The sequence below is a fragment of the Pseudopipra pipra genome, chromosome Z (genome assembly GCF_036250125.1).
Source record: "Pseudopipra pipra isolate bDixPip1 chromosome Z, bDixPip1.hap1, whole genome shotgun sequence".
In the NCBI taxonomy this organism is placed as follows: Eukaryota; Metazoa; Chordata; class Aves; order Passeriformes; family Pipridae; genus Pseudopipra; species Pseudopipra pipra.
Window position 1 is genome coordinate 1,450,955 of NC_087581.1, and position 20,032 is coordinate 1,470,986.

At 41.3% G+C, this 20,032-nt stretch overlaps 1 protein-coding gene across 3 annotated transcripts in view; it reads left to right on the top strand.

Moving 5' to 3' along the window:
• Positions 1-20,032, top strand: part of DYM (dymeclin) — a 215,577-nt gene that overhangs the window by 73,689 nt on the left and 121,856 nt on the right. For all 3 annotated transcript variants that reach the window (XM_064641807.1, XM_064641809.1, XM_064641808.1), the window contains exons 9-12: positions 2,337-2,519; positions 6,034-6,212; positions 11,432-11,557; positions 19,909-20,022. In XM_064641807.1, the coding sequence (XP_064497877.1) occupies positions 2,337-2,519; positions 6,034-6,212; positions 11,432-11,557; positions 19,909-20,022 (602 nt within the window). The remainder of the gene's footprint in view (positions 1-2,336; positions 2,520-6,033; positions 6,213-11,431; positions 11,558-19,908; positions 20,023-20,032) is intronic.

Below are 20,032 nucleotides of genomic sequence, written 5' to 3' on the forward strand. Positions count from 1 at the left end.
ACAAGAGAATAGGAGTAAATTAAATTTAAAGTGAAAATTCAGCGTGAAAGAAATCCAAGCTCTGTGTGTTGAATTGTACGTTGATGTCTAGGCCAAATTTCTCTTCGTGCTTGTAGTGGTGCCAGGCAACACTAGTACTGTTACAGCCACCTATGGCTATCCTGTTGGCTTATATAGGAATTTTCATAGAATCATGGAATCCCAGAATGGTTTGGGTTGGAAGGGACCTCAAAGCTCATCTCATTCCACCTCCCTGCCATGGGCAGGGACACATTCCACTAGATCAGGTTGCTCCAAGCCTCGTCCAGCCTGGCCTTCATCCCTTTTAAATATGGCATTTTCTTCCTTTTATTCTGTGGGGTTTTTTTGGTGTTGTGTTTTTTTTGGTGTTTTTTTGTTTGGTTTGGTTTGATTTTTATTTGTGTTTTGTTGTTGTTGGTTTTGTTTTGTTTTTGTTGTTTTGTTGTTGTTGTTGTTTTGTTTTTGTTTCTGTGATGTTCTGAAGAAGCAGAATCTGAAATATGAGTTACTTGGTTCATATATTAATGTGCAGATTTCTGTCTCATATGATGACCTCGTTCTCCCTGGTGGAAGATTCAGATTAATCGACAGTATTTTGGCCACATCCCCCCTTTCCTGACTGTTGAGGAAAGGTGTAGCAGTGGCAGATGCCAGCCACAGAAGGGTGGGGTGGTGGAAAACAAAAAATGAGAACTAAGCTGAAGTTTAAGAAAGACAATGTGCCAAATTTGAATTTACTTAACCTATGATAAATGTATGGTTGTTTCGGTTTTCTTACAGTACTTTCTCTGCACGTTACCCCTCTGGATAACTCATGAGAGTTCAAAAACTAACTTCATGGTCAGCATCATTCTTTCCGATTTAAAGGACAGTGGATCGAAACCATGGTGATAAAGGGTTATTAGTGGAACATTAAATTTTTGCTAAGAAGGCTGTAATTACAGTGCTTTTTATTATAAGAACTCCCTCAAGCTGCTTAACACTGAGTGGCATTAGTTCCCTTGCCCTTGACATGGCAGTAATTGCCCTGCAATTGTGCTGATGAGGGAGCACTGGTTTATTACATAATCTGACTGTATAATTACATTTGAAGAAAAACGCTCTTTGGAATGGTTTGAAATTTTGTAGGGCTAAGAGTACTTGAAATTCTTTTTAATTGGTTGCACTACACTTAATGCTTTGCGTTCACATGGCTTACAGGATTTTATCCTTTGCACCTTGAATCTCTCAGACTAGAAGATTGAAAACTAAACTTCCTTAATTTTTTCTGTCTTCTTTAAGAAGTGGGGAAAATTGTAATTAATTTTCAGTTTAGGCATTAATTAAAAGAGGAAATAAGAATTTTCTATTTTTATTTTAGTTGAGCTTTTTTTTTTTTTCTGTATAATTCAGGACTTTGACCTATTAAATGAATAATTTGATGAAATGCTCAGTCTGTGCCATAAAATTTGAAGATACACTCAGAAAAATTAACTGCTGGACAGGCATTTGGGGAGGAATGCAATACACTGTGATTGAGAGAGGCTGCTTCTTATTCCCCTGGGAATGTATCAGGGGCTCAGATGTGATAAACATAGAGGGTTTGTCCTTCTTCTTGACTTTGTCCCCCAGTAATGCTGAGTTTGCAGCATCTCTCTTTCAGTTTTGCTGCTTTTCTTATTTTTTTTTTCAGTGGTGTAAGAGAGTGCCATGAGCAGTGGCAGGGAAATAAGGACTAATGGACTTTCTGGAGAAGGATAAAGAGGGTCCTCTGATGCTCCTTCTCCTCTGATTGGTACTTAGGCACGTCGCTGGTCAGCTTGGTTCACCAACACTGCTGTAATTGGGAACAGGAATTTCAAATGCAGTTAGTGTTGGAGTTTATTTTTTGTTTTTTAGTGCTGTAAGTATGAAAACGACTCTGTGTTTCAGGCTCAAACGTCAAACTTTAAGCTGTGTGATAATGAGTTTTGACGAGCAGCATTTGGGGACATTGCTTTGACTTTGTACATTATGCCTTTAATACTGGACTGGTACGTGCACCATGTAGAATCACACAATGGTTTGGGTTGGAAGGGACCTTAAAGCTCACTTCATTCCACCTCCTGCCATAGGCAGGGACACCTTACAATATCCCAGGTTGCTCCAAGCCCCGTCCAACCTGGCCTTGGACACTCCCAGGGATGGGGCAGCCACAGCTTCTCTGGGCAACCTGTGCCAGGGCCTCACCACCCTCACAGGGAAGAATTTCTCCCTCACAACTAATCTAACCCTGGCCTCTAGAGGAGTTTTGTTTATTGAAACATTAACATGCTGTTTTATGCTTTCCTCTGCAGCTGGCCTGTGGACAGTGTTCACGCTCGGCGGGGTGGGCAGCAAAGCGTCGCCGCAGCTGGAGCAGTGCTCCCCGCTCGCCAGCCAGAGCCTGCTGCTGCTGCTGGTCTTGGCCAACCTGACTGATGCCCCAGACATGCCCAACCCCTACAGGCAAGCTATTATGTCCTTCAAGAACACACAAGGTTCGTATCTGTTCTTATCTGTAAGCACGAGCTGTTGAAAGTGAATTTTAAGTTGCTGTGATTTCTTAGGGGTTCTCTTTCCAAAAATTGTTGTTCTTCCAGCAAGCCTGTGGAAGAGCAGTAATTGTGCCTTTTCTTCTGGGAGTTTTGAGGTGACGTTCCTCAGCTGCTGGAATGTAATGGTAGGGACAGAGGGAGGATACTTTGTCCTTCAGACTTGAGAAAGATTAGAAAACTTTGTGGTTCTAGTCCTGTTTATGGTTGGACAAAGATGATCTTGAAGGGTTCTTCCAACCTTGATGGTTCTGTGACTCCGTAATTTCATAAAGTATAAATAAAACTGACTTATAAGTAGGTAGGCTATCCAAGAGTCTGCTGGAGTCACCTAAAACTTTACAGAGGAATCCTGTTTAGCTGGAGTCACGTTCCTTAGAGTGAAGATAAGCAATTGAATTACTACCTGGATGGATTTGCTGACTATATTCTTCTGTTGCAAGTGTGAGGTAAAATATAATTTTAATAAGATTAATTTTAATAATTTTAATAAGGTTAGTATAAGCACTTTCATGAGTTTTGCGTATGTGGAAGGCTTCAGAGCATTTTCAGTGCTTGTCTTGTTTTTGAGAAGGCTGGTTCCAGTCTCTGTATCAGGTAACTGCAGGTGCTGTGCTGACCCTCTGACTGACAGAGGGTCTTGTTTGGGACACAGTGGTTCCTTGACACAGCCTGGACTGTCTGGGCACCTCAGTGAGCAGCTGTGCTGCTTTTCATAGAATCACAGCATTGTTTAGGTTAGAAAAGCCCTCTAAGATCATTGAATCCAACAGTTCCCCAGCACTGCCAAGGCCACCACCAACCCATGTCCCCAAGTGCCACATCCACATGGCTTTTAAATCCCTGCAGGGATGGGGACTCCCAACACTTCCCATATATGTTTTATGGACTTAAATCTCTGAGTTTGAGCCATAGGGTTTTACCTTTCATTGGCTTTGTGCAGGTTGACAGCATGCACAGAGTTCAGGAGGAATGTGACAACCTATGAAGCCACAATAATCCCTCTGAGTTACTCACTTTCAGACAGTTTTTGTATTCCTTTAACCATTAAGTATTTAGCAGGTTGAGCTCTAAATTATTTACCTTTACCAAGGAAATTTTGTTAGATCATGAGGATGGAGATTTGTTCTCATTAGAAGAATTCTGAATCCTAACATGCTCCTTGGATTTATTGTATGCCATTTACAGGTGGTTGAGATCCAATTGTTGATAAAGTTTTTGTTTTGTTCTATTTTTTAAAGTGCAGACTTCCATTAATGTTTTATTTTGGTTGACTTTGATTAAATTCACTAGTAGCCAGTAAATTTTGTTGAGAAGTGTTATAGGCTTATCATTATAAAATTTTAAAAGAACTTCTTCTATGTCAAAAGTAGCATAAAAAGCTGTATTTTCTCTAGATATGCATGGTTATAGAACGACTTATGATTTTCCAGAAACTTGTTTCCACTTGTGATACTCATAATTAGAGCTTAAATTTGATTCTTGTAAACATTCTGAGGGCTTAGTATGAGGAAAGTGAGATGAAAAAAGAAAGCTGGTTGCTGTCACAATGATCTATAGCATGTGACTGCAAAAAGAAAACTGGTGTGTTTTTTTTTTAAGTAATTTATATAATTTAATTGTGACAACACTAGTAGAATTCAGGGTAGTTTTCTTTATTCTACATAGTCTGGAATAGTTTAGTTTTTCTGTTGATCAGCCTAATGTTCTATAGAATAATACAGGATTGTGCTGCTGTTGCTGGTAAGTTTCTTTAATACTATTTAGATTTTTATTACTGATAGTGAAAGGCTATAAATCCAAGTGGCACAGTTTAAACATCCACTGAGGTGAAGCTGGAAAGTCAATGGACACTTCTCAGCTAATGAACTGTGGCACATCAAGGATGGAATTGTTCTGATTTTGCTGTCTACGTCCAAACCTCCCGTTGTGGAGAGGAATTTTCACCCAAAGCAGGAGGTTTTACACCAGTTGGTCCACAAGCGTGGTCAGTAGTTCAGAAAGGGCAGGTCTGGGTCTCTGTGGGTACGTTGGTTTGGGACAGGCAGCGGGGCTGTGTCTCGCCTCCGTGTGCGCGGCAGCGCTTCCCGGCTCCCGCAGCAGGAGGAGGGTTTGCTCCAGGGCTCCTGCTGACTCCAGCTGAATGGCTGGAGCTGCCACCCCTCGCCCAGGCCAAGGGAAGCGGCGGCTCCCCAGCACGTCGTCTCCGCCGGGCCCTCAGAAAACTGAGGGGAGCCAGGGCTCCTGGGGGGCTCCCACAGGGCCTCCAAGCACTTTCTCCTTCCAAAGCGGGTGGAAGTGTTGTTCAAAATAAGTGATGACTATCGCATTCTTCTGTGCTGAAAGCTGTTTAGGAACTTTACCAAGAATACGGGCTACAAATCAGAGAACCACAGTGTAGTTTGGGTTGGAAGGGACCCTCAAGATCGCCCAGTTCCATCCACCCCCTGCCATGGGCAGGGACACCTTCCACTAGCCCAGGTTGCTCCAAGCCACGTCCAGCCTGGCCTTGGACACTCCCAGGGATGGGGCAGCCACAGCTGCTCTGGGCGACTTGTGCCAGGGCCTCACCACCTTCAGTGTAAAGAATTTCTTCCCAATCTATTATCTAAATGCCTCCTCTTTTGGTTTAAAACCACTCCCCCTTGTCCTGTCACTATTTGCCCATGTAAAAAGTCACTCTCCATCTTTTTTAAAAGCCCCCTTTGAGTTCTAGCCTTTTCTGTTTCCACTGGGAATTTCTAGACCACAGAGATCTGTGCAGATGTTTACCAGTTTTTATTGAAACTGGTAAAGGTTCTGTGAACAGAAATCTGTTCTATTTTCACTTCCAGCTCTGGCACAGAGTGTTTTGTGAATATCAACAAACTGCTGTTACTTTGAGGGATGTCAGACGATGTGATGTCGTGTTTTACACCACTTAACCCATGAAATTCCCCACCACACACATCTAAGGTCCTGACAAAATCTGTGTTTCACTGAGATACCAGAATAGTCTTGACCTATGCACATATCCCCTTCATGCCCAAGATACTCCATATTGATGCCGGGGAACTAAACCTGGAAGTGTGGGGTGCAGGGTTTGGAAACACATGAATTGTCAGCATATTCGTTCCTGAGAAGATATTGTAGCTGTTCTACTTGGAGCAGCTCCTGGGACCACATTCCTTCTTAGCAGGGAAAGCCATTTGGACAAAAAGAATAGCTTTACGAAAAAAGAAGAGTGTTTTGTGCAGGTAGAGGGGTCTAACGTGCTCACGTGGGAGGACAACCTCAGCCTTTTTGGCACAGCTGAATCTTCATGAGACCCTATTAGGGTTTATGACCATTGGTGATAGGAGTTATGGATGATTTTTATTTCCTCCTCACTGTGGTGTCTGTATAAAATATTTCACCAAGGGATTTTTATCTGAATGATAAGTGTATTTGTTCAAGATTTACTCTTATTTCTTTATTTCAGATAACACTGCTTTTTCATCGTCAAATCCACACGCTTTCCAGATTAACTTTAACAGCTTATACACAGCTTTGTGTGAGCAGCAGAAGTCTGATCAGGCCACTCTCCTTTTGTACATGCTTCTGCACCAGAACAGCAACGTGCGGACGTACGTGTTGGCACGCACAGACATAGAAAATCTGGTAAGTCTTTCTCTGCCTGCCTGATTTTCATCACAAGGGGCTGGACCTGAGTGTCAGCAGCTGCCAGTGGTCCCTGTTCTGCAGTGGGAGCAGTAGGTCCTGTCTCACTTTTTCACCAGTTCTAGCTCACTTATTCATTTTTGTTATGTCATCTCAGGAGTGTGATGCAGAACATGTCACTGCAGTAAAGGGTAGTACTGGTAAAGCTACAAGGCTGTCTCTCTTTCCCTCTTTCTCTGTGCCACTATTATGATCCAGGTCAAACCTGCTCACTTCTGTGATCATAGTGTAAAGAAACTGGTGCCAAATATCATTCTATTCATTATTTTATTTATCTGTTTTAGATATTTGGACTAAAAAGTTGCACGAGCTTACTGTGTACATTCAGGAATAACAGTTAACAAAATGAGCTGTAACTTGACTAACATGCCAAATGTCTTACAGGGTTGACCTGAGACTGAAACTCCTCATGGAGCAGCTCACAGGTTTTATAGAAATACAGCTGTAGTGAGTTTTTAGCCACTTAAATAGGATTGTGGTTAATGGGCAATATAACAGACACCTGGTATGGTTTTTGTAGGTTATAAATTAGCTTATGCTCCCCACTTTAGTCATGTCACAAACCACTTTAGCAAATCTTACTTATTAAAAAGCATTCCTTTAATAAGATAATGGCTGTCTAGGGGGATTGGTAACGGAATAGTGAACTCTTTCCATTTTAATATTTGAAATCTTGCCAGGTAATTAGATCCCTTGCCTGTTTGATGGCAGATATGGAGTGAGTTTGGTTTCAGTCCAAGTTCCAGCAGATGTATTGCTAAAATCGGAGTTGATAGACGCCACTGTTGGCAAACGGGGGTGAGATGGTTGGTATTGAATTGATTCAAGACTGAACTGTGTCATCTGCTGAGGATTATCTGGGCAGGGGCTGAGTCATTTTGCATGAGTTCTGTGAACAAATGGCAAAGTATAATTTTTGGGGCAGTTAGTGTGTGATATGAAAAGTTTAACAGCTGCTAACCTTAACAATCTGCTGTATCTTTAGAGTCATCAAATAGAATCCCAGAATGGTTTAGATTGGAAGGGACCTTAGAGCTCATCTCGTTCCAACCCTCTGCCATGGGCAGGGACACCTTCCACTAGACCAGGTTGCTTTGGAGAAGAAAAGGTTAGGTGTGTGCTTTGTTTTAGAATCATGTTGTCTGATATACTGTAAAACTTCCAGAAAAACCATGAGGTGCATGTGTCAAAACAACTCCAAATGCAGGTACTCAGATGCTCTGCAATGTGGGATATTTTCATATATTATCACCTAAAAAAAAAAATAAAAAGATCAGAAAGTCCCAGAAATCATCATCAGCATTTAACACTATGTGGGAAAGTCTGAGAAAATTCAGACAAGCATCACTGAAAAGTCAACAGTATGTTTTTGGGGGGTGGTTTGGTTTTTTTTGGATACCAACATTTGAAACTGCCTGCTCTTATTTTGCTCTTCCTGCATACTGCTGCTTTTTTGTGATCTGTACTGACAAGTTACTGGCATCTTTGTCCAATCCTCTTGTTTTTATCAGGCCAGTAGGTAAGAATGAGCAGCAACCAACTGAGAAGAGCAATTGTAATTGCTCAGTAACACAGACCCAAAAAGAACTGGGGGAGTAGGAGGATTACTGGACAAAGAAATCATTATCTCCTAATTACAACCCTGCAGTGAAAAAATTCAGTCTTGGGCTTGTAAATGAGATGAAGGGCCTTGAATATTGGAGCTGGTTATTCCTTCCTGTATGGCAAGGGTGGTGCTAATACACTGTGTAGTCTTCTGGTGGTGTACTACCATACTTCATAAAATAGTTACAAGCTGTTGAAAAATGGAGACAGTGTAGAGAATTTTAATTTTTGTTTGCCTTAAAATTACAAATAAAACTGTGAGAGGCTTAAGAATCTTACATGGTAGGTCAGAGAAGAGCTTGAGAAGCATCAGGACGTGTATGTGCCTTCATAAGGGGGAATCCTTGAACAGAGAGGACTCCCTGCTTGCAGAGAGGGGTGGTGATTCATTTGTATATGAATCTCTCACTGTCAGTTATAGGTAAATACCTTCACCTTCTGTTGAGCTTCATGTTTTATTGTTAGCGAATCAACTTTTTTGGCCTTCCAGAAAGTGGAGGGACAGTTGAAATAGGATGCAATTAACAAATATTTGATAGGCATAGCATCGTGGTCTGTGGATGAGAGAATGTTAAGCCTTTTCCTGTTTGAAAGTGCAATTAACACCAATATTGCAACTAAAAATGCCAGTGAGATTTCTGCTTATAAGAAATGAGCTATTCAACGTGTTTGCTTTGGCTGCTGAGTTGAGCTTTTGTTGCTGCTCGACATGACTGGACTGAAATAATGTATATAATGATGTATTTATATCAATTGATGGTACAGCAATATTTTTGCCTGTGCTATAAATTTGGCTTAAGCAGGTTAGTGCTTGTGTTTTGTTGATTTCTAAAGGCAAGCTATTTTAAAACTCTTTATTGGGGAAACCAGCCTGGGACTGAATATAGCACCTGCAATTTTCAGTGTCTGTTTTTACCTGCCACTTGTTTTGAGGATTAAAAGTAACTTTTTAATGGTGGCTGTGTCTTGCCAGTTAAAAGCTGCTCCTGATGGGGGAGTGTCAGCAGTAGTGGTGGTTTACTGACTATAAGGTCCAGTAATACTAAAACAGGTGGCTGTTGTCTTGTCAGTGCCTGGGTGGACAAAGCCATCGCATAAGAAGGAAGCTCCCTGAGATGATTTTCCTCTTTTGGAAAAAACTATCTCCTCCAGATTCCAACTGGCATCTCCCAAAGTCTTTTCACTTTTCTGTTTTAATATAATTAGAATTTTAATTGAATCTTACATCCTAACTTTTTTATTTAAGTTGTGGCTTGTCAAACAGCTTTTGTTCTGAGCACAGTAATACTTGTCCTAAAGGCGTGTGCACCTTGCAATCACTATAAAGGAAAAAGTGTTGGAAGGAGGAAGGGTTATAGAAACTGTGTGAATTTATTCTGTTTTCATCTGGAAATGGCAGGTAAGAGTTGCCATTTGCCTCCCTGAGCTTCATCTGGTGTGTAGATGGAGAGAAGCCTAAAACAGGAGTAGAAAGGGAATTGTGGCCAGGGCAGTGGAGGTGGGAAGAGGTTTTGAAAAAACAGAGGTTTGTTTGGGGCAGGAGGATTGATTGCAGTAATTTGGAAAGCCAGTCCGCTGTTCAGTAGCTAGTATGAAATTTTAGTAAGACTTTGACATATTGGCTCATAGGGAAATGTCTCTGATGTCTTAGTATCAAGGCATGCTTTTTAAATGTAGTTGGTAGCCACACACTGGTAGGACTCAGAGCACTTGAGGAACATGGATGGACTTTTTCAGCTACAATTTGAACTAATATTAATGTGCATAGAAAGAGAAGATATTCTGAGCTGTTTGGAAGGATTATGCTTTGCCAGAGTGCTTTGTGTGGAATTATTTAACACTAACCACGCTGGATCTCAGTTACCTTTAAAGGACTCTTCCAAGCCAAACCATTCAATGATTCTACTTGGGATCTGCCTAGAAAACCAAGAAGTTATTCCACTGGTTGCCTTCAGCAAGGCTTTTGTTGTTCTCCCTGCATAGTCCAGTTGTAAATGCAATTCTTGGTTAGTTTTATGTTGCTTCCAGCTCTATGCAGCTTATTATCATAACTCTTGGACTGGGAAAGGACTTAGAGCTTGTGCAGTCAAAGCTGCATGCAAGTGTTGGAGGTAGAAATAATTTGAAAAGTAGACTAAAATTAAAATAATTTAAACAGTGGACTAAATGTTTGTCTCCCTTTTCCCCCACCCAAGGAAAAGGACTAATGTTTTTTGGCCATACATCAGTTACACGTTCTAGGGAAAACCTGGTCTTTAGTCAAGACCGATATTCAGAAAACACAAAGATGTTGACTCAAGTTTCTACTGGAGAGAGAAGTTTGTGAAGGATCCTTTAAAATGGCAAGGGAAGCGTGATTGCAATGTGTAAATATTTTTATGTAATGTTTTTTATTTTCATATTTAATTAATAGTAATAAAAATATTATTGTAAATATATTGTCCCTCAGCTTCTGTTGCGGTCTTGTCTTGACCCCGACCAAAGCATCTGTCAAAAGGTTTTGTGGCCTGCAGCATTTAAATCAATCTCATTTCATTTTAATAGAAACTGTTTTAGTATGTTCCAGCTGTTTTGAGGATGGTTGATTGTGAGAGAACATTTTGGTAACTTCAGAGGCTTGTGAAGCACTCAGTGTCCTGGCCGCTCACCAGAATAGGTTTCACATGATTCATCCTGCTGCACTTGGCCTGTTTTGAAAAACAGCAAGCCTTTAGGTGTTTAGAAGCTTCTTGGAACTGAGAGTTTTCTCCAGTTCCTTTTTCCAGGGTATTTTGTGATTTAGGCCTATTTCTGCAGCCTGGGAAAGCCACGTCGTACTGAGCCAGTGGAAAGCTAATTTTCAGTTGGTAGAGGGACAGCGTTTGCATCTGGATTAACTTTAGACTAGCATTCAGGTATGCTTGCTGTTGCAATGAAATCTCATTTTTGTTATTATTGCAAGACTTTGGCTTAAACTGTTCATCCTGGTGGAAATGTTGCAAGACCTTGGGCTGAACTCTCGTCATAATGTCAGTTCTCTTTGGCTGCATATTATCTAAAATTGGAAAAACAGGCCTTTTCTAGTCTTAACCCAACCAAAACTGGTTCTTTTCCGGGATCATCCTCGCACACCAAAATGGGATTTGACTCAAAATGCCTCTGTTCACCTCAGCTCCAATTTACATGGCTAGATTTGATGAGGAAAGTCCTTTCACACCAGGCATGTGGTAGCACAGATGGTTAGAAACAACTGTTTTCCTGCTTGAACTGGTGAGAATCTTGTTTAGCAATTTGATTTTCCCCGTAGTGTAGAGAGGAGAACTGAAGCGTGAGGGGCCTATGGTAGGTATGACTGGGAATCTCATTTATTAGGGATTGAAATTCCATGTCTGACCACACGAAAGCATTTTTTTAGACTCTCTTGCAGAGACAAAATCACTGCTTAGGGGTGGTTATTTAAAGAGGGAGGAATTGGTATGATATTGAGAAGGACATGGGAGCTTTAGGGCCTCCTCTGTTTATTGTCTGAAGTATTTGAAGAATAAACTAATAGGCACGTTTTTGCTTCCCTAAAGGTTCTGCCAATTCTTGAAATTCTGTACCACGTTGAGGAAAGGAACTCACACCATGTTTACATGGCTCTTATCATTTTGCTGATCCTCACAGAGGACGATGGCTTCAACCGATCCATTCACGAAGTGGTGAGTTGTTGTTTTGGTAAATAATCCTTCAGCTCTAAACATTATTTCAGTGTTTACTTGTATGAAGATACATTGGCAGATATGCTCCCTCAGAGGAGGCTGAATGGGCTCATCCAAATTTGATGACAGATACATATTTCTTTTGTAAGGATGGGTAACCTGAAGAGCAATTTCAAAACTTTTCCTCTCCCTCTTGTAGAGGAAGCGCTGCATATACCTCTTTTTCTTTGTCTTTTTTGGTGTTCCTGTTAAAAAGTAACGTGGTAATAGCCAGGCAGGCTGCCTCAAAGATGCTGAATGTTTGCTGTGGAAGTGGAGGGCCTAGAGGAGAGGGGAAAAAAACAGGAAGCCTTTTTTTATTTCTAATTAAAATCTTTGCTTAACCGGTTTGATGCAGCTTTTAGCTTTTAGCTGGAGTTTTATTTTCCAGACTGACTGTTACTTCCTTACTTGGCATTTCTTTTTGTGTCATTCTGCTAGATTTGTTTCTATTTTATGTTGTCCATATAATAGAATCCAAATTTTGGCTAACTTTGGTGGACCTTGACCATCTCTGCTGGACAATACCTTGGACAACTATGTTCTAGTTTCCCAGCTTCTAAAACTGTGATAATGCATGAGATATCTGCACTGTTTTAATTTCATTTTTAGACTGGGACACAGAAACTCTCTTGGGTTTATGTGAAATTATTGAAATGGCAAAAAAGCTGCAAACTAGTTTCAAAGTTTCTAAACAGAACTCTTCCCAGGTAAATTTCCAGCCTGTTTTGGAAGGAGAGGCAATTTTTTTTGGTTACAGCATTTATTTTCTGAAATTTCAGATTATTTACTGTAGCTCTGAGAGTAGAAAGCAAGAAGAGATGATTTATATGCAATTTCCTGGCAATACCTTTTAGGAAGCAGCTTTTAGTAGGAGCACCTATAGTAACCGTGAAGATGACAGAAATATTTTCCTGAAGCTTTTTTTCTCCTGCCTCCAACTTCGTGTGCCTTGAACCTGTAAATGTGTACCAGAGGTGTATGTGTGTGATGTGTATTTTTGGGTTCTGTGTCACTAAGTCATTTAACCTCTCCCATAAACTGAGCTTCTTGAGGGTCGGAGCAGAGCAGACAAGGCTTCATTCCTGCCTCAGTCTCTTCCCCCATCATTCTTCATTCAATTTGAAGGCTTTACACGCAGTCTTTTAATAAATTCCTTACTGGATGAGTAAAAGTGGAAGATTTCCCTAAAATTTCTTAATGAGGATCCAACTGTGAAATGAAAACACAGATCAAGTTTTCTTGTCCGGTTTATTCTTGCCTTTCAGCTCACCCTGCCAGCAGAGTTGTAGTGTTTGCTGTGCAGTGTGGATCTTGGTTTACTACTACCATCTTAATAAAAACACAACCCCCACCTTGTTCCTTCTACCCTGCACTGATTTCTTTTTTTTTCAGTCATACCTTTGCTTCTTCCATTTTCTTCTGAATTTAATCTTTGATTTTACTTCAGATTTTCACTAACTGCTTCTTTCCTCCCCTCTGTGCCTGGTGAGAAGCATCTGTTCATCAACAGAGTGTGGCCAGAGTTTTGCTGGATTTGCTTCTTAGGTGGATAATGAGAGGTGGCTGTGAGATACCCGAGCCTGCAGCACTGTCTGTTGAGCTTCTCCTGACAGCCACACTGCAGAAAAAGCTATGAAAATGCACACTTTTGCCCTCAAAAGCCAAAGCAGTGCTAAGGCACTGCAGAGAACAGGTGTGGAATAGTCTTAATTCCTCCTCCTGTGGTCCTCTTTTCCTTACTATTCTTTCTTTTACCCTTTTCTCCATTCTCAGCTGGATGGGGCATGTTTGATGCCAAAGGAGAGAGCAAATTTGGAGGCAAAGCAGCTTTGCAGTGCCTTTTTTATTGAACTTAAAGGCTTTTTCTTGCCCCCTTCTCTTAATCTGAGTGTCACATGGATGGATTGGATGCAGTGAAGGAGAAAGTGGAGGTCTGTCCTTGTTCAAACTTTAAACTGTGTGCTCTGAAAGCCACCTGAATGAACTGTGACATAGATGAGTTGGTAACTGTGATACCAACCCTTAAGTGTTCCTTACAGAAAGGATTCCTTACTTATAAAGTTATCTTCGTGATCTACATCTTCTGTGCCATTCCATTTACTGAGGAATGTGGATGTGAAAGCACAAATGTGAACATCACGTCTTCTCTTGTGAACTCTGGGTGGTGGATACAGGTTTGGGTAGTGGATTCCTACAGATCCTACAATGGGGAGTAAGTGAGGGGGGGAAAAAGGTTTCAAATCATGCTGATAAATCACTTCCCCTCACCCATCTTTTTGGATTGTTTAAGTGGATGTTTTCAGGTATGAATGAGCAAGTTACAGTTCAAAAACTGCAATAAAAAGTAAGAAATTTGTCTCAAAGTTTCTTAAATATTAACTCCCTGTCTCCTAAAGGCTGAGAGGATATTATAGGGCTGCGAAATTGGGGGAGTCAGAAAATATGTGTGGGTCTTTCTGTAAAATGTGAGCATCTAGCATCAGTTTCACAAAACCTTAATTCACCACAAATACCTACCAGATTTTAGCAGTTATGGCAGGACTGTTTTTTTCCTCTGTCGCTATGAAGAAATAAAGATGTATTTTAGATCAACCTGTTTTTCTCTCTGCTGCTCTATATCCTGTGTACTGTTCTTATAAGAAGCATGACTGTACAGTCCATTTATGGGCTATTTTCCTTTGTGGCATTTAACCCACATTTATTTATTGATTTTTCAGATTAATTTTAGTAAGCAAAGTTTTATAAATCTGGTGATTATACCAGCTGGTAAAGAGCTCAGGAAACCACAAAAACTCTTTTTGACTGCTGTAGGATGCTGAAGGATTTTTTTATTTAAAATGAATGTGGTCTTAACTGCCTGGAAAATATGATCAAAAGCATAGGTCCTGCAATTGGTTGAATGCAGCTGGGTCACTGTAACCACAAAGAGCTCAATTGCTTTCACTACTACTACTACTACTACTACTACTACTACTACTACTACTACTACTACTACTACTACTACTACTACTACTACTACTACTGCTGCTACGAGAGTAAATGAGTAAATACAGGAATTCCCCAAAGGAGACATGTATTGGTGATTTTTGGTCTCTGATTTATGAAACTGTAAATAAAATTACACCAGATGTCAAAATAACATAATACAAAATGTTATGTAGCAGTAACCTTTTAGTACTACTACAGCACTGCATGCTGTAGTAAATGGTGATAGACTGTAAATCACGATTTAACTGTTTATTTTTAGTGTGTTAAAAAATATCTCATGAGGAAAGTTATGGAAAACTGAGAATCTTGCTGCTTGGTATATGTAGATCTGAGCTCCTGCTCTTTGCATCTGCAGTTTGTGCTCCCTGAGTTGTAGGTGTCCAGGAGCCTGGTGTTAAAAAGAGTAATTCATCAAAACATTTAATTTTTTTTTCTTTAATTATTCTTGCAAGAGCACCCCAGGACTGAGCCTTTTCCTTTTTCCTTCTGCTTTTTAATGTTATCTGCAAATCAGTGAGATTGGTCAATTGTGGCACTGTTTTCAGGTAGATGATTTTGAAATTTAGAGTATTTTCATGGTTCATGCTTCTGAAACCCAAAGCTGTGTGAGGGATGGTGGTGGTTGCTGTTGTTGTTTTTCAAATAGTTGTTTCATTGCCTACCAGCTGTGGTTGCTTTCTTCGTTGTGGAGGAGAGGAGAGGTAACAGGTTCTCAGAGGTAACTTTTTAACCTTGAATTTATTTATTTTTTTAGGAGTAAGTATATTATTTCAAGGAATAGTTGTCTCAGTGACTGGCCTTTCCCAGGTTGATGTTTTTAGAGTTTCAGGGAGAACCATTTGCCATTTCTGGAGCGAGACCGGGGCGCGAACACGTCTTTGTCTGTGCTTACAGCTGTCAGCATGTTTTTTTAACAATCTCTGGTAACTTCATGTTTTGCATTAGGCATTTGAAACTTTGTCAGGTGGCCTTTGTGCCAGGGCTCTGTTGCTGATAATGTGACTAATTGTGACCAAATTACCAGTCTCGGGGGCACGGGGAGTCTGTTTCCATCTGCGCAGCACGTATGTAACTGGAGGTGCCCTGACGTCCGTGGTGACTGAATATTCTCATTTTGCTGTTCCCAGAGCCAGCTGGGCTGTTTGCATCCTCCCCTGCACTGGGGTCATGTTGTCAGGTGAAATCCATAGGGACTAGCCGAAGCTTATGTAAGTGCTGCTTCCAGCTCCTCTGGGATGGCACTCTGCTCCCAGTGGTGGTTCTGTTGCTGCTTGGCAGTGGTTGAAACCACACAGAATCGTTTAGGTTGGAAAAAGTCCTTTAAGACCGTCAAGTCCAACTGTTCTCCCAGCACTGCCAAGGCCACCACCTAACCCGTGTCCCCAAGTGCCACATCCACACGTTGAAAGTGTGTAGGAACAGGAGCCCTGATGTGAAAGGCAGAATTGGAAACAGGCTGTGGCTGGCTGTACAAGGAACATGGGATGGTGTAATGGGGGAGAGAGATAAGAATTAAACAAGAAACAAGTAAGATTTGGGACTGCTGAGCAAAGAAATGGGTAAAGAGGCAGGACAGGAACAGAGTGACAAAATGCTGAGGAAGATGGAGGCAGCTTTCTTTTGATGAGAGATTGGAATGGGCAAGGTAGGACAAGGGGGAATGGCTTCCCACTGCCAGAGGGCAGGGCTAGGTGGGATATTGGGAAGGAATTGCTGTCTGTGAGGGTGGTGAGGCCCTGGCACAGGTTTCCCAGAGAAGCTGTGGCTGCTCCTGGATCCCTGGAAGTGTTGAGGGCCAGGTTGGATATGGCTTGGAGCCACGTGTTCTAGTGGAAGGTGTCCTTGCCCATGGCATAGGGGTGGGACTGGATGAGCTTTCAGGTCCCTTTGGGCCCAAACCATTCTGTGATGCCATGATTGTAAGGTGTGCGTGGGGGAGTGGAAGCTGATAAAAAAAAGAACTGAGAAGGAATGGGGTCTGTGGGGGCAAAGAGTTGGGAATGAATTACAGGGAGGGAAAACTGGAAGGACGATGGCTTGTATATAACACAGGGAGCCATGGGTGGATGAGAAAGATGTGGATGGAGGGCTCCAAGGTCCTGCTTGAGAATACCTAACTTGTCCCAGTCCTATCCCTCTTGTCCCACTGGGGCACCTTTTTGGAGAGAGGATTTGATGGGACCTGGTTCTGAGTCCCAGCTTAGTGTGAATCAGGAGCTTCCACTTCGCTTCATAAAGTACAGGGATGTGCCCCACAAAATAGCACCAAAGGGAGTGGGAGGAAACATGGGGCTAATTTTATTTGTGGGAGGAGGTTGCTTTACTATTTCACTCATAAATGAGAGACTACAAAAAATACCTTATTAGAGATTTAATGATTCAAGCTGATATTTTTTTGTTGGACTAAGTGTATTTTGTCTCAGAGAGGAAAAAAAAAAAAACACCCCAGCCCTTGGGTATTTTTTTTAGAGCAAATCGAGTGCAATTATGTCTTTTCAATAATCTTCTGGAAATGTGTTTGGATTTGCATTGTGCATCATGTCAAAACAAATAATATTTTCTACCTCCCATTTTCATAGCTATATTGTGTTTTACAAGGAGTATGTTAGATTTTCAATAAGGTTTTAAAAGTCAGGAAATGAAATGTGCAACCACAACTTATCCCTCTTATATTTATGTGTTACAGAGTGTAACCATTACTTAATGATCATATAATATATTCTTCAAATAACAGTATACTTTTGTTCTGGAAGGTTCCAATGCTGAGCTTGAGATATTTTTTTTTTTTTGTCCAAGTAGTTAATTAATTTTCATATATAAAATCTTCTCTTGAAAACAGGTATATTCACATAGTCATAAATAAGCCATTATTAAGAATCACAATTAATGGCAACCAGAATGACTGTCTACACTTATTTTATGATTTTGCAGCTGTGAAGTAACCCAAGAACTTGCTATGTCTGATCATAGGTTTGTGCTTAGCAGCGTTGGGATGATCAAGTTCTCCTCTAGCAGAGAAGTTCATATATGTGTAATCATTTAATTATCCAACGAACAGCTTTTTAACTTTTCGGTTGCCTTTTTTGGTTAAAATAGGTGTGGATTTTGCTTTGTCTTTCAGGCATTTCCTGTTAATCATCTGTGTTGTTCATACCAACTTGTTGTCCTTGTTTACTGAAACTCCTTGGATGACTTGCTTTCATTTATACCATCACCACTTTGTCTTAAAATAGTATTAGTGACTTGTTATAACCAGAAATTATACTGGCTTCCGCATCCACTCATCACCTGCTATTTGTGGAAGCCTTTCTTGTAGTGATTTCGTGTTTCCTATCTGTTCCTCAGCCTTGACCATTCTTCCCTTAAATACCTCTCAAGCCTTCCCCTCTTCCCCGTATTCTGATTTTGTGATCCTTTTAGCAAAAGGTGTTTACCAGAACCCACCCCACCTGAGCCTGCAGCTGGGGATGTTTGTCACCTTCGCCATTAATTAGTGGTTTTCCCATCTATGGGTTGCAGTCATTGGCTTCATTTTAGCTTCCATGTGGGAAATAGGAAGGTGCTGACAAAGAGTGAGGTACTGTGCAATGTGTGATAATGGATATATCTTTTTAAAATTTATTTTAAATTTATTTCAATGTTCTGAACTTTTGTCTCTTCATATATAGTAAAGAAAGGACTTCTGTATCTCAAACTGCATCAGCTTACCAACTAATAGAAGTCATAAGCAGAATACTATTTCAAATGACTCTTGTACTGTGAAAGAGCTTCAAGAGACAGAGAATCATGGAATACCAGAATGTCTTGGGTTTGGAGAGACATTCACGCTCATCCAGTTCCACCCTCTGCCATGGGCAGGGACACCTTCCACTAGACCACGTGGCTCCAAGCCCCGTCCAACCTGGCCTTCAACACTTGCAGAGATCCAGGGGCAGCCACAGCTTCTTTGGGCAACCTCTGCCAGGGCCTCACCATTCTCACAGACAGCAATTCCTTCCCAATATCCCATCTAACCCTGCCCTCTGACAGTGGGAAGCCATTCCCCCTTGTCCTATCCCTCCATGTCCTTGTCCCAAGTCCCTCTCCAGCTCTCCTGGAGCCCCTTCTGACACTGGAAGGGCTCTGAGGTCTCCCTGGATCCTTCTCTTCTGCAGCTGACCACCCCCAGCTCTCCCAGCCTGGCTCCAGAGCAGAGGAACTCCAGCCCTTGGAGCATCTCCGTGGCCTCCTCTGGACCTGCTCCAACAGGTTCACGTCCTTCTTGTGTTGAGACACCTGAATATAGTCAGAAGCGTTTTCATGTAACTTCTGTAGAGAAGAGGTTAAATAGAGGTTGATAGTTGAGATTGATGGGGTTTGGAATTTTTCAAACATCCATATTATTTTCATTGAATCTGAAGTTTCAGTAAAACACACTTAAGTATCTCCAAGATGAAGTTATACAGAGCAGCAGCTTTGTGTGCAATAGTCCTTCTTAAACATATTTAAGTTTTGACCCAGAATAACCCTGAATTTATAGAGGATCTTTTCCATGTTTTTAGGACAGTTCCTGTTGACTCATTTTTACCAGTCTTTTAAGTCATGGTGTTTCGTGCACATGTTTCCTCCGTGTTGGTTGGCGGAGTACAAGGAAAGAATGGAGTGATTCTCCTCCTGCAATAAGTTTGGAAATGGTGGTAAACTTCATCCACCCCAATAGTGGAGAGCACTGAAAGATACGAAAGCCTTAACCCAGCTGATGACTCTGTTTAAGTGTTAAGGGAAGAGGCCTTGTGTCTGGCAAGAGAAAGGCATCAGTGTGGAGTCAACATTTCGCCTGTGGATCTGCCCCGTGACCCTCAGCGTGTGAGCTCTTGCCCATCAGTCAGAGCTCCTCCTGCATGCTGCCTCTTGCCCAGCCTGTGGTGAGGGAAAATGGGAAGGAATTGGCAGCAGTATTCACGTGTCTAGGGTGGAAATGGAGTCTTTTTAAGGTGAAAAGGGTTAAAATCAAAAAGAATATAGGAGTGTGGTGGCACAGGGCGTAGAAAATAGAGAATTACTAAATGTAGTAATCTTTCTGCAGCTGGCGTGTTTCCACAGGGCTTAAAGTTGGTGAGATCTCCTAGGTGATAATGCTGCAGAGGTCTGACCTTTTTTTTTTTTTTTAATTTTGTTTTGCTCATGCTTTGGAATACAAAAATTAAATGACATTTGAGTCTGGAAGGTAATTTAAGGAATTTGTCTTAAGGAACATGAGATTCCAGACAGCTTCCCACGTTCTTTATTCAGACATAGGTGCTGAAGGACCTTGTTCTTTTTTTTTTTTTTTTTCCCCCCAGATACTGAAAAACATCACTTGGTATGCTGAGCGTGTCCTAACAGAGATCTCACTTGGGAGTCTCCTGATACTGGTGGTGATAAGAACCATCCAGTACAACATGACACGGACAAGGGTGAGTTACG